Source organism: Colletes latitarsis, chromosome 9 (genome assembly GCF_051014445.1).
Source record: "Colletes latitarsis isolate SP2378_abdomen chromosome 9, iyColLati1, whole genome shotgun sequence".
Taxonomy (NCBI): domain Eukaryota; kingdom Metazoa; phylum Arthropoda; class Insecta; order Hymenoptera; family Colletidae; genus Colletes; species Colletes latitarsis.
The window spans coordinates 29,943,776-29,957,190 of record NC_135142.1 but is presented as its reverse complement, the minus strand read 5'-3'; the positions used below and the strand labels follow the sequence as shown (position 1 = coordinate 29,957,190).

The 13,415-nt window shown below is 38.3% G+C and overlaps 1 protein-coding gene across 12 annotated transcripts; it reads right to left on the bottom strand.

Moving 5' to 3' along the window:
• Positions 1–112: 112 nt before the first annotated feature.
• On the bottom strand, positions 113–13,373 carry Ufd4 (ubiquitin fusion-degradation 4-like). 12 transcript variants are annotated; one of them, XM_076773500.1, is made up of 23 exons: positions 13,278–13,373; positions 12,494–12,954; positions 11,836–11,881; positions 11,573–11,712; positions 11,259–11,493; positions 10,852–11,192; positions 9,730–10,783; positions 9,416–9,538; positions 8,235–8,631; positions 7,973–8,008; positions 7,507–7,788; positions 5,961–7,421; positions 5,560–5,846; positions 5,149–5,409; positions 4,860–5,067; positions 4,485–4,685; positions 4,069–4,325; positions 3,785–3,955; positions 3,497–3,712; positions 3,182–3,426; positions 2,530–3,100; positions 1,403–2,439; positions 113–1,341 (listed from the first exon to the last, which is right to left on the bottom strand). In XM_076773500.1, exons 4-23 carry the CDS (start codon positions 11,710–11,712, stop codon positions 1,059–1,061), a joined length of 7,806 nt encoding a protein of 2,601 aa, XP_076629615.1. In that variant the 5' UTR covers positions 11,836–11,881; positions 12,494–12,954; positions 13,278–13,373; the 3' UTR covers positions 113–1,058. The 12 variants fall into 12 exon arrangements, with proteins under 12 accessions (XP_076629615.1, XP_076629617.1, XP_076629616.1 ...); XM_076773502.1 differs by having other exon boundaries at positions 3,785–3,943; XM_076773501.1 differs by having other exon boundaries at positions 4,069–4,316.
• Between the last annotated feature and the right edge of the window lie 42 nt (positions 13,374–13,415).

Below are 13,415 nucleotides of genomic sequence, written 5' to 3'. Positions count from 1 at the left end.
CATTAAGTAGCATATTGTACAAAGATGCAGAGTGCTCAGCTTGCCAAGTCTTCATAATGCTTTCATCAAAATGTTTATACTTCTTATCTTTCTTGTTGCCTTTTTACTTATGTTTAAAAGACACTCGTGCGTCTTTATAAGGATGGTGATGCGCTAATGTTTGGTTAAAAGGACAAGCATTTGAAGCTGTGAAAATTGGTCTAGATGCTAAAAAACATCGTTCTCATTGTGATTAATAAAAACTTAGCACTTTGCACAAGTCAATTTTGATTTACATCTCGCGCGTTTTAATAACGACGTATATGTGTACCGCAGAGACATTTTGATAAAGAAAATAGAAATTTTCATCAAAGGTGCCTCTTTTCTTATAATATGAATCACTTTCCAAGCACAACAATACTTCACAAAGAAGACAGTACGAACATTCGTTCTAAAATGAGGAACTGTAAAGTTCTTGTTCCACAAGGACAGCAAATATACTTGAAAACACTCGCGTGAATTACGTTTCTTGAGAAAATACAATTTCTATTGTATTGGACAAAACTCGTTACTATATCGTATGATCGATACCTGGAACGGATAACCTCCAAATATTTCGAATTATAAAGTAATTCTTTTATTATTTATGTAGATTAACGCGCCGTAATGAATTTTATTGTATAGATTTAAATAGTAGTTCATTATTAAAGAATCTTGGACTGGCAACGAGATACGATGATATCTTGTTGCATTATAGATTTCTTTTAAAGTGTATAAATTAGAGACATAACTTACACGCTCAAATATTTGTGGGACATCGAAAACTCTCGTTGACTCGAACAATTTTATATGATATACACGTTTCCGTTCCAGGTTTAATATTAAATCTTTCTTTTAACCTGTACTGATTTCTATTGGACAATTGGTTTAGGTTTTTCAAATAACATCAAGGCCAAACTCTGCTTACGTACGTTGATTGCACGATCCCATCTGTTAAGCAAAGTTCAATTCGCACACTTTGAGAGCGAGTATTTCTGATTATATTATCGTCGCAGTTCCTTGCCCCGGTAGAAACAAGATTAATTTAAGTGAAATCCTCTTTCCCTAGTCGCAGCTAAGAGTCTTTCTTTAAGTTGTTCTTCGGTAGGATACTCCGGTAATTTTAAATAATGAACACAGGTGTTAACAGAGGGATAACCACCTGAACCAGCATCCACTTTTCGCACTACAGTCAATCTGGGATGTAAATTACATAATCCTCCAGGAGGTAAAGCTGAACATCCAGTGGCGAATTGTAAGAAAGCCTTTCTCTCTGGACCAGTCAGTGAAACTAGAACGTTGACAAATCTCTGGAACCCAGGACTGCAACACAACCAAAAACATTAATTTCAATGTAACAGAAAATATAATATTTTTACTTTACCTTTCTCTCGTGTAACCCAATTTTGGCTCAGTATAATTGAGCAAATCTTCTCTGGTCCATTGTGGATTTTGTTCTCCGCAAAGCATAGCTCTTATTTCTTCTGGGCTGAAAGCATGAAGTTTTTCCATCGGGAAGACCTTCGAGAAACCGGATTTGAATGATTCTAGTTGTCTAGAAATTCCTTTATCAAGACAATAATTAATTGTCCTTTCAGAATATTCTCTTGCATTCTCCATAGTAACTAAAACCTCTGCACCTCCTTCTACCAACTCTAACTGATCGTGTCCGAAGATTTTAGAACTTGGAGAATATGTCATTGTTAGAGCCAAATCTTCAATAGGCACTGACATTCCAGATGTGTGAGTAATATAAAGAGATGTGTCTTCGTCGGCAGAGCTACGGCCATCGGAGAACGTTCTATCGCGCTTAGAAGTTGCAGTTTGTATTTCTTTCAAGAATTCACCTCTTATTGAATCCACGATTACAAGATCGTCGATGTCCAATAAACCAGCATACCATGGAGAAGGTTCTAACGTCGAGTATGCTGCATCGGCTTCGCCCTCTTCTGATATGAAACTACTCGACATACTGGATGACATACTTTCTTGTGTGACACCAGTAAGGCCAATTTTTTCATTTACATTATTTGTAATATCTCCATGACACATTAATTTTAAGAAAGGACGGGACAATGGTAAGTCAACTAATCTATTATCTTGTAGAACTTTCGCCAAAAATACACCCAAAAACCAGAAGTATCGAACAGCACGATCACAAGCTGCGGAATCTTGCGGTAACGGAGCCGGGAATAATCCACTTGGTCGAGTTACATAATACCCTGCAGGTCGAACTTGTTCTCCAGAAACTCGAGATTGTTCCGTATCAGGTGATTCTTCATCATCGCATAACCACAAGCCTAGATCTTTACGCTGCAACTCTGCAGCGACTAACGCGAAGAATTCCAATGTTGGTCCAAGACCAGTTCCTTCTTCACCAACAAACTGAACTTCTAATATACTCTTTCGACTTGCATGTACCTATACACGAGATAAAATATACGATAAATGAGGTTAGGTTTTGGTTAGGTCTTGGTCTGTTTCATAACAAATCTTATGGAATTAATTTACCTTTAGTACTTGTTCTGCCCAGTCTAGTAATTTCTCTCCCCTAGGTACACTGACTCTTTCATGTTTAAGTCTGCCAACACGAAATTCGTGACTGTCATCGCGTCGCGGACTTAAACCAGGTGCTCTTTGTCGTTCGAGAACAGCATCTCTTAAAGTTTGAAGCCATACGATGGATCGCGATGCACCGAATGCGGTGCAACAAAAATATAACCGTCTAGTTTCGAACGGTAATAAAAACGGACAACTCCTTGCCAATTCTTCGCACCAGTTCGGTAACGCTCCAGCTGCTAGTGCTAAAGGATCTTGAATTTGTTGTACTATCTTATTTGTGATTTTCTTCGAAGTAAAATCATCTGGATGAACCCAATACGTTGACTCTTCGGATTCTTCGTAATCGATGTGTTTACAGTCGTCGCGAGTAGTACTTAATACATAAACGTGTCTCAGGAGTTGCAAAACATCTTCTACAGTACATACTGAAGAATTTTGAGCTGTATTGCGAGAATACAGTGTTACAATGGGAGTTGCCCTTCCGGACGATTCCTCGTCCCTAGCTTCTTTATATATTATACTGTAATAACAATAGCACAAGTTAAATACATAATTATGAATCGTGTATTTTTAATTATACGCTAAAGGATAAATGCATTACGTGTAAATTGGTTCCCATATTCTTCGTAGTTTTTCTTGCCGGCTGCCTAATTCTGTTAATTGCATTAATTCCTGTACAGCTTGAAAGATACTAGAGTGTGGTTCTGTGAGTGGTAATTCAACGTCTGGCACGCTTGGAAGTCCTGGGCCCTTCAATTTTAAAGCAAGCCTCGGCATAGGCAATGATCCTACGCGTGCGCTTGATTGAGTTTCACTGCCAGGTGGCGGAACTTCCAAATCTGTTGTCTATAAATAAAATGTCATAATAAGCAAATAGTCTTTACAAATCATAATATTTTCTAACGATTATACTTGCCTGATTGATATTTGTTCGCCCAGGTCGTGGATCGAAAGCAGGAATCAACGCTGAGAAGTGACGTTTTAAAATAAACTCGTCATCCCAGGCGCGCCTCTTACTACTTTGAGGGGTTTCTTCTTCCATAAATGCAGCCAACAGACTACGACTTACCATTACCTCTTCATAATCAGCTTCGCAGCCATCTCCTTCTTCTTCATTCTCTTCATCATCTTCCTATAATTCAACGTTGAAAGTGATCGTCACCTTGCTTCGTCGTATAACGATTTATAAAATTTCTCAACCTACTTCTTGATCATTCTCATCATTATCCTCTTCTTCTTCGAGAACGCCGTCGTCATCGTCTTCTAATTCGGTCAAAAGAGTCGGTCCGCCTCCTGCCCTACCGCCACCAACACTGGAACTTGCAACACCTCCACAAGATTCCAAAAAGTCCTCAAGACTCACCTGTAGCCATAACTGCTTATTACATTATATACAATCAAACTTTCCATATTGAACTCTATAATCCTAATTTTCAATTGCCAAAATATATTTCCATAAAACGTTTTCTATCGCGTACTAAATTTTACCTGTTCGCTGTCGCTACTTGTACTAGTTAATGACATTGTTAGTGCTTGTCCTAAGCCAGGTCCAGTTGTCGTTGTAACACCGCTACCAGCCACTTGACCGCTGCTGGTCAAACTCGGATAACTTTGAGCTGTACTCAGTAAGCCGCCAGGGAAATTAGAGTTGAGAGCGAGTCGAACTAAAGTTGATACGCAAGCGGATCCGCGTGAAATAGAACCAGTATTAGAATTGGAAGCAATGTGTTGTCCGCCTGTAGGTCCTAGAAGAGTTTCTTTTTATCAACAAATTACATAACTACAGAATTAATCCATTAAGAAACAGTACAGAAAACAGTAGAAAAATTTGTTAAGATAGTTAATTTAATAAAACTATAACATTAATATGCAAATACTGTTAATGGTAGAACATAGCCACTAACCCAATGTTCGTCTCCGAGACATTGCTGCGAAAGTTTCCAATAAACCAGTAGCACTTGTTGGTTCCAAAGCATTGTTAGCATCAGAACAAGCAAGATTGGGGACAGACACAGACATGGGATTGGTAACAACAACAGGACATCCTCCTGTTGTATTTTGCGTCGATGAGCTAGCCTCTTTGTCCCGACTGCATTCTTTGGCAGCTAGTTCAGTGGACACGCAATAAGTAAATAACAACAAAAAGGGAAAACAAATACATTTTCTCATAAGTAAGTTGTACAAATTTTAGGGGAAAATAATAAACAGTTATTCAAGTTATCATAATTATTTTGTTCAAACAAAGAAAAAGGTGAAACAACAATAAACTACCATCTTACCATCAGCAATTCCGGAGTGATGTCTTTGAACAGGTTTAATCCTCAATGAATTTTCCTCCGATTCACCCGATACGCTGATTCTTACAGGCACAAAATTAAGTAACTCTCCGCTTAAAAAGCTATTAGTGTTATTGCGTAATCTATCAGCTCCTTCTCTGACACGGTCTAGTGGTTCAGCAGCTTCCAAACTCATTAAACTTGCCCCTTGCTATAAGCGTGTTTAAACATATTATTATTAATATCCTACATACACAAAATAATCTGATTAACAATTATGCGAGTTTCACACCTTATTCCCTCGCACAGTAGCAAACAATGGTTTTGAACTACTAGATGCACGATTGCTGTTACTATTGGCAGAACGGTCAGTGTTAAGGGTAAGACTCTCAACGATTGTTGCCAGCTCACTTGTCACAGTAGTGTCAGGCCTTGGATGTAATACAACAGACAATTCACTCGTTGAATTTGCTCCACCTTCACCGGTTACAGCAACAACCGCCTCAGCGCGAGCAACCGACAACACACTTTCTGCTATCGATTCAGCAGCTTGCTGCTCGTCGTAAATGCAAAATTAAAACTATGTTAAACAAATGATTCTCTCTACTTCAACCAATAGCACATTACAATGTGTTTACGTGAAAATTAATTAGACGAACACACTTATGATTACACACAAAACAATAAATATTTGAAATTGTACCTTAGCTGCCAGATTGTCTGCGCTTGCTGCTTGATCCGTCGACGCTACTGAACTACGCATTGCAGTATCAGTACAATCTGGTAAACTAGGAGTGCTACTAGATTTTCGTCCTGTTAAAACTCCACCACCGCTTTTATTTTTCGTTTCACTGTCTGTATCAAGGCCGATACCTACTAATCTTAAATCGTATTTTAATTCTGCACCCATTCTATAAGAATTGGAACCACCATGATCCCATGTTACATCTATCCAACCGTTATGTAATTCCCCTGTTACAGTTCCTTCGCCTGGAACGACGAAGAAACAATTTTTGTTAGTCAAAACGCTAGTTGCATGATTCGCTGTACGCCGTGTTTGACAAATTTGAGTCAAACGATTAAAATAAATTGTTGCACACATACCCGGCGGCACACCATCTTGATCTTTCCACTTCCAATCTAAGCCTCTAGCTACTCTAGCGCCAGCAACGAAATGACGAATTACTTGAGCCTTAATTAATCTCCGTTGTTTCCGAACTCCAGGCTCGGCTTCTCTGGCTGCACGTCCAAAGTCTTCGCAAACGCCAGTAACTTCGCCATAAACTTCAAACCCGGATACGGACAAGTAATGCGTCTGCCCGGAAGCGTTTTTCCCAATTTGTTGTAATCGTAAATGGCGCCAGCCTTGCGTTTCGTCAATCGGTGGCTCTAACGTCCAAGTGGCTGTACTGCCAGGTTCATTTAACGACGAATCGTCCACATGAGCATATAGAGTAGTCCATCTTACACCGTCTTTCGATGCTTGAAACGTCCAATTTCGCAATGCACTCCTGCCATAACCCCTAGCGTGTCTCAATGTGTATGCAGTGGGGATAATCCAAACACCTAAATCGATTGAAAACCAAGCGCGCTTATCGTCGTTTGTGTGGCAATTTAACGCCGATGGATCACGACTTAGAATGTCTTCAAGATGACCATACGGCAGATTTCCTCCGTCGCTCGATGTAACAACAACCAAACCATACTGCCCGGGATTCACCCACTCGGAACAAGCTTTTGCATTTGTACCGATCCAATACAACAAACCGTTTTCATCGAAGTCGTATTGGTATTTAAAAGTAATTCTGTTTACTTCTTTCAATTTTTTCACAAATGTAAATGTCGATCTGTCGTGATCGTGCCATTGTTTCGCTACCATTTTTAATAAATAATTCTCTAGTTGCTGTATAGTACTCAACGGTTCCATCTTCAAACTCCGACCAGATCTATCTATTAGAGAGCTTTCGCTAGCTGCTTTTTCTAAACGGAAACGCAATCTCCTAGTTAAAATTTGCAAACCGTAACCAGAACCTGGCGTATCGTACAAATAAACGGGTAATTTTTCAATAGACTCTAAGACTGAAACCAATTTATGGACTAGAATTTTAGCGGAGTTGCATTCTTTATTAATATCCGCCGTGTGGAAACAATTTTTAAATACTGCTATTCGTTGCATTCTGAGCTTTGTAGCTCTTAAGGTTGGTGGTTGTGGTCCTGGTGGAGCTGCTAATAGAGCAAGCAATGCTTGTACTAGACCACTAGAATGTAACTCATACGCAGACACTCTTCCTTCTTCGTTTAATAAAATTTTAAGTTCCTCTAGCGCACTTTGTAATATATTACGCCATTCGCGATTTCCAGACTGTTGTTTTTGACAAGCTTTTTCTATTTGACTAACAATGACTCCCAGTTTAGCGACTACTCCGCGTGGCTGTGCCTGAGCAGCTTTGAAATAACGTTCATAAATATCCTGAGCTTGTACTTTAACTTTCTGTTTAATGGCTTCAATCTTAGATCTTAATCTCTTTCCCCTTTTGCCAGCCCACCCTGCTGCAAATTCTGGACCTACAAACCAACAATAACGTAACATTTTTACGTATCGCAGCATAATAATGAAAAATTCATTAATAAAAACTGCACGCTTGCGTACCCAAACTTGTTTCTGCTGTAAAGGAATGCTTTGTACCTCGATTTGATTCAAAAATAAAACCTGGCAAATCTTCTCTTAAAATAGTTGCTTGTTGCAAACCATCGCTATTATGTATACACAATTCACTTTCCTTTCTGCTGGATAATGCCCAATTTCCTACGACTAGTCGAGTCGTACCGGGACGCGATAGCACAGGCTGACTCGCAGAATTTGGTTTTACTTGGTTACGCGCTCTTTGCAGTTTTTCCAAAAATTCGCCACGATTCTCTGCAATATGTATGTCTAGTAATACATACAGTTTGAATAACTACGAGCTGTGTGAAGATTTTTAATGAACTGAATAATATTGTGACAGAGACTGTTTGGGTCATGCAGAAATAAAGGAATACTCATGCAATCAATGGTGTACACTAAAGGGTAAAGGATAGCGTGCGCATCTAGGAAAGTTGAACATGTATGTACCTACCTTCGGTTGCAACGGACTCTGTATTCCTCCCTTTTCCTGTAGGCAGTTAGTAAAACCAGTTATTTACTAAACTATTGCCCTCGCAGAAGTTAATCACAAATGAAAAAGATATAACATAAAAAGTGATCTGAAAAGAGCCAATTTATCTGGCACGAAGGGTGTGAGGAAGTGAAAGGAATACTTCGACAAGAAAGAAGTGGCAATATGGATGATACGTAAGTGATGAATTTCGCGTTGATATTGTAAAAAAAGAAAAACGCACCTGACGTGTCGGTTCCGCCTTCCGGGCTTCCGCTGGAATACATTGTTGCTAATTTCCCGTCAAGTATAAACCTGAACCATCCGTTACTTCCATTCGATAATTCTAAAGCTGCTGCATCGGACCAAACGTACAAGCAATCGCGTCCTCTACAAATGCACCAATCTCTCCAATGATAAGCTCTTCCAACCAAAAGGTCTTTTGCATCTTCCATTCTTTGCTCTTCCCCGGATTGATTCGTTTCAGTTTCTGGTTCCGGCGTAGTCTCTTGCGATCCAGCTAATGCGGCAACTTTCGAAAAGACTCCCAAACGTGCAAAATGTTCTAGAAATTCATCTTTGCCTTTTATCATCAAATCTTGTATCATTTGTAAAACCACTAAGTGTCCATCTTCATCCTCCTATTGAGATTAAAATAAAAAAAAAATGTTTTCAGATACAGGTCCCCCAATAATATAATTAGTATCAGAATCCAGTTATGTTAAACAAATATTTCTGGTCCTGCTTGTTCAATTTAATATAAAATAAATACTACATAAGTGTCTATATTGCTTATGGTCGTTTTGATAAGACATACGGTATGTACATGAATATAACAGCACAAATTTAATTGTGAGCAAAACAATTACGCGATTCATTGAAATCACAAGCAAATGCCCATTAATCCTATCAGCAGCAGGCAGACAGTCGACAGAAGTGGACAACCAGCTTCGTGTCTAATCTTATAGTCTTTACGCCTGTTTATAAAACAATTTCGCTCGCAATTTGTCGAGAAGCTTATTATAATTATCATTTGATTTTGGTATTAAAAAAATATTGTATCCCAACTGTCCTCTTATGTCAAGTTCTGTGCTAAAGAATAAACTGCACGTTGGGCTTTGTACGTATTAATGCATATAGTTAAAAAGTTTCTCCACTCCATATTGTGGATATTTTTATGATACTGTAAAATATATTTGACATCATAAAAGACATTTTGTCAGAACAGGAGTAAGACATGCTTATGTTTGTTAGATCTCACGCTTTGTATAAATTATATAATAAATGCATTAATGTTAATAATAAATGAAATCTTTGCGTAGATATTAATGGAATCAGTAAAAAAAATCTGGGATTCACGAATAGCATGTAAGGGACACAAGGGGTCTTCCAACTAGCGACTGGCAAATATACAACAGACGTTACCGTCTTATCAACAATGTAGTTCAGGGAACTGGAAGACTTGCGCGACGAGAGGCAACGCAATTTTTGGCCAATTAACGGCTTGAGAGGCGGAGGTGGTGGTGATGGTGTTTTTAACTCAAGCTCCTGTGAACAATCTTAACTAAATCACTAGTATTGTCTGTTTGGCTGCCTGCCTGCCTGCATGAATACTAAAGATTCTAAAACACATTAACTAAGATTGTAATAATATTAGCTTGTATTTATTTTCATAAAACCTAATGAAATGTATATAAAAATAACTTTTTATCGTATAACATAGTATATTTTAATCTTACCTCATTATCCAGCACATTGGCAATCACTTCCACGAGCATAGCTCCACACCCTCCTGTTCTATCAGAACCACATGTTTCAACAAGTAATTCTGGTTGAATGTAATGCACCATCTTTCTAATTAAACTTAAACTGGCTTTCCTAACACTGGGCAACATAGACGATTGAAATGTCGCACAAAATACCGGCAAGAGCCGCTTTAAATACACTGGTGCCATTTCGGGATCACCTTTCGGTTCCGTGAATTCTGTTTCCGTTTCTGGCTTTCTGTGTTCTTGATTCGGTAACATCCACTCTCCAGGAGATTGCAATATAGCTGCCACTTCTCTATGCCCTTCATCTACGCGTTCTCTAGCTTTATCTAATGGTGTTTTCCCATCTTCATCTCGTAAATCAGGATTCGCCCCATACTTAAGCAATACTTTAGCAATAGCTGGTCTCCCAAAGCAAGCAGCATAATGCAGACTAGACGACCTTTGACCTTTATTAACATCTGCTCCCCTGTAGCATAAAAATTCAACCATCTCTTGAGTTCCAAAAGCAGATGCCCAGTTAAGCAATGTTTGCCCAACATCATCCATAAAATTTACTTCGATGCCTCCAGAATCTATAGCTTCTATTAGCGCATCTGTATCTTTTGATCGAATACAGTCGATTAATTGTCTATGAGACTTTTCTCCGGCACTATCCATACGCTTAAATCGTGGTAATAAAGGGCCTGGTTGACCTCCCGTTGTATTACGACCTAATGCTGACCTGCCTTCGAATAGTAAAACCAATAATAAATCAACTAATCTCATAGAATCGAGAGCACATCGCTCGTCTCCTTTTAAAGCTTTTTCAATCGCATCTGGTAATTCGGAACGTAGAAGGTCGTGAGTTATAGAAGGTGATCCTCTACAAAGTGTTGATAAAAGACTAATTATAGTAGAAACAGAAGCACAAGAATTTGCTTCTGGAGCAGGAATTGTCGATGCGGTACTAGAAGGCGGAGGTGTTTTTGGATTTCCAGAAGTAACTGCTATAGATGTGCCAGGCCCTGCAGCATTGGATAGCCTACAAGAAGATATTACATATGCAATGCTGCAAGTAATTTGCGAGATATTGTAAACATAAATAAATACCTATGTAAGAGTTCGGAAACTAATCCATTGCATGCTAATGGAGCTGGATCTGTACTTCTCCGTGAATATCTATCAGCTAACGATGCAAAACAACGAAGCGCTCCATCAGCTACATGTGCATCTTCGTGTCTGAGTAACGTCGATAAAGCTTCAACACAATCCGGTAAAGATTTATCTTGAGGTTCCACTTTTCCGCATAAACGGGTAACTACAGCCATTGCAGAATGTAGTGTGTCCCGGTGGACACGAGCTCCATGCTCTCGAATAAAGCACAAGGCACATGGAAGGCCACCAGCTTCGAATACAGCACCAGCTTCTCTTGCACAAACAAGTTCTAATACCTATATTGATAATATATATTAGTACCATCTAACATCATAGTTGACAACAGCCAAACAAATCAATACCTTTATGCACTGTTCAGCTAAATCCCGACTAGTTCTGGAACCTAATCCAGCTCCAGATAGGCGACTGCAAATAGCTTTTACAGCACCTTCCATAGCTACTACTCTGCGAGTACATTCTGCAGAAACATCCAAATAATATGTAATAGCCCGAGCAGTTACTTCTAAAACGCTATCCGGTGCAAGTTCATCCAAAAAAATTCTACATAATGCAGGAAGAAATGTGCGTGGAGGACAGCTAGAATGCAAATAACAGATTTTATTATTACAATAATGTACCCATAATAAAGTAATTATTTTCAAAATTTATTGCATACCATTCAAAGCATCGATCAACATTATCAGACATAAGCAGCAACATGCATAATTGCTCTAGAGCAATTAGCTGCATGTCTCTTTCATCTCCTTGGCCCATACTAAGCCATTCCAATAAAGTTTCAGGATCAACATCAGTCATCTGAATTTAAATTTCAAATGATAATTACTATTATGTATCATTAAATGTATAAACAAAATTTAATATTATTATAAGCATAAAATGAAAAAAGAAATTTAATCTCTTTTCATTAATGAAATTTACCTTGTTAGCTTAATAGCACCAATTAAACGTATTTCAAACTGACAATCTGAAAATAAAACAAAGATAATAAAGTTAAAAGTACAATATCCATAAAGTTTCATTGAATTAACATGTATGCTAGATGATAAAAATAAAAGTTTCAAAGAATGTCATTGAAAAATATCAAAAGTAAGTTGTGTTTGGTTCACAGGAAGACCAATTAAGAACACAAAGGCAACAAAAATAAATGCACAAGACTCCTGTGATATGTCTATATTAAGAATTACATTGACAGTAGTATTCTCCCTCCCAAGCTTCTTTTGTCTAACGAAACACAATGTCTAGAAAAATCCGAGCATGTAAATAATTCGTAATAAAACGTAATCACGATCGCGTATCGTGAATCGGAGAACGTTTACGAATACAATGACGATAGACACGTGGTCACATATTCGATATTAAAATCGTGAATTGTCGTTAAAGTACAAAGAAAGGTAAAAAAAAAAATTTGTCATGACGACGGCTGTAAGCGTGACACTATCGTAATAACACCATGTAACCTTCAGGGAATTCAAAGGAGTAGCTGTTGCCGTGCAGGTGCATATCGTACATTCGATATGCATAAAAAATAATTACATATAGTTTGGTAGATACGATCTGCTTACACAGGGAAACGTACCGTTGTGCACAGTATTCCATTATTCGGAAGGGGTCAGGTCGCCATCCTTCCAAAGACGTGTCGTTTTCCACTTCGAAAAACAACGTAACCGTGTCGTCGTACTTGGTCCGTCAGCGACACAAAAATCTGATCGGACCAACGGACTGACAAAGCACTCCTCCGAACGAAAAGATCTCACTTTGCCCTAGTGTCGTCGTATATATTTCGCCATTTACGCGACGTTTAGAGTATAGTTCGGTACCACACTCGCAACTCTCTTGAAAGTCGTATTTTCATATGTGCGCACGTTGATGAGACGATGCTAGGCAGATTTTCATGGAATCTCACGCTATTACGATTACACACATATATATATACCTATGTAAAGGTCCAATAATTCGTTCCGTTTGAGGGGAATACAGAACGTCAAACGCATTCTCTTCTCTTTTAGATGGGCTTCTATTTGTCTCGTGGCTGAAACACTAGATGGCATTATTTACGTTTTATATTATTTATTACGTATGTATCATTGGATTTTAATACATTCGTATATGTCATTTAAACAACACACAAAATATTATTCACATGGATCTGAATACATTCTCATAAACGACACGATACATTTCATAAAAATTTGTTCGTTAAATTGATAACCTATTACAATGTTAAACTATTGTGATGTTGCTGACGGTTCTAATTTCGTAGCACTCATCGTATTTGAACTACACGTATTAAAATTCATATTCAAAACACAATGATACATGTTTAATAAATGGTTTAATCATTAGATTGATAATCTATTTACAAGAACAGTGGCAGCATGGCAGTAAAATGGTACAGCCAATTAGCGATGAACCACGATGAACGCACCGAATTATATCGAACTAATTCTGAAATTGAATTTTTAGTAAAGGCTGCATCCTCAATGATATAAGACACGATG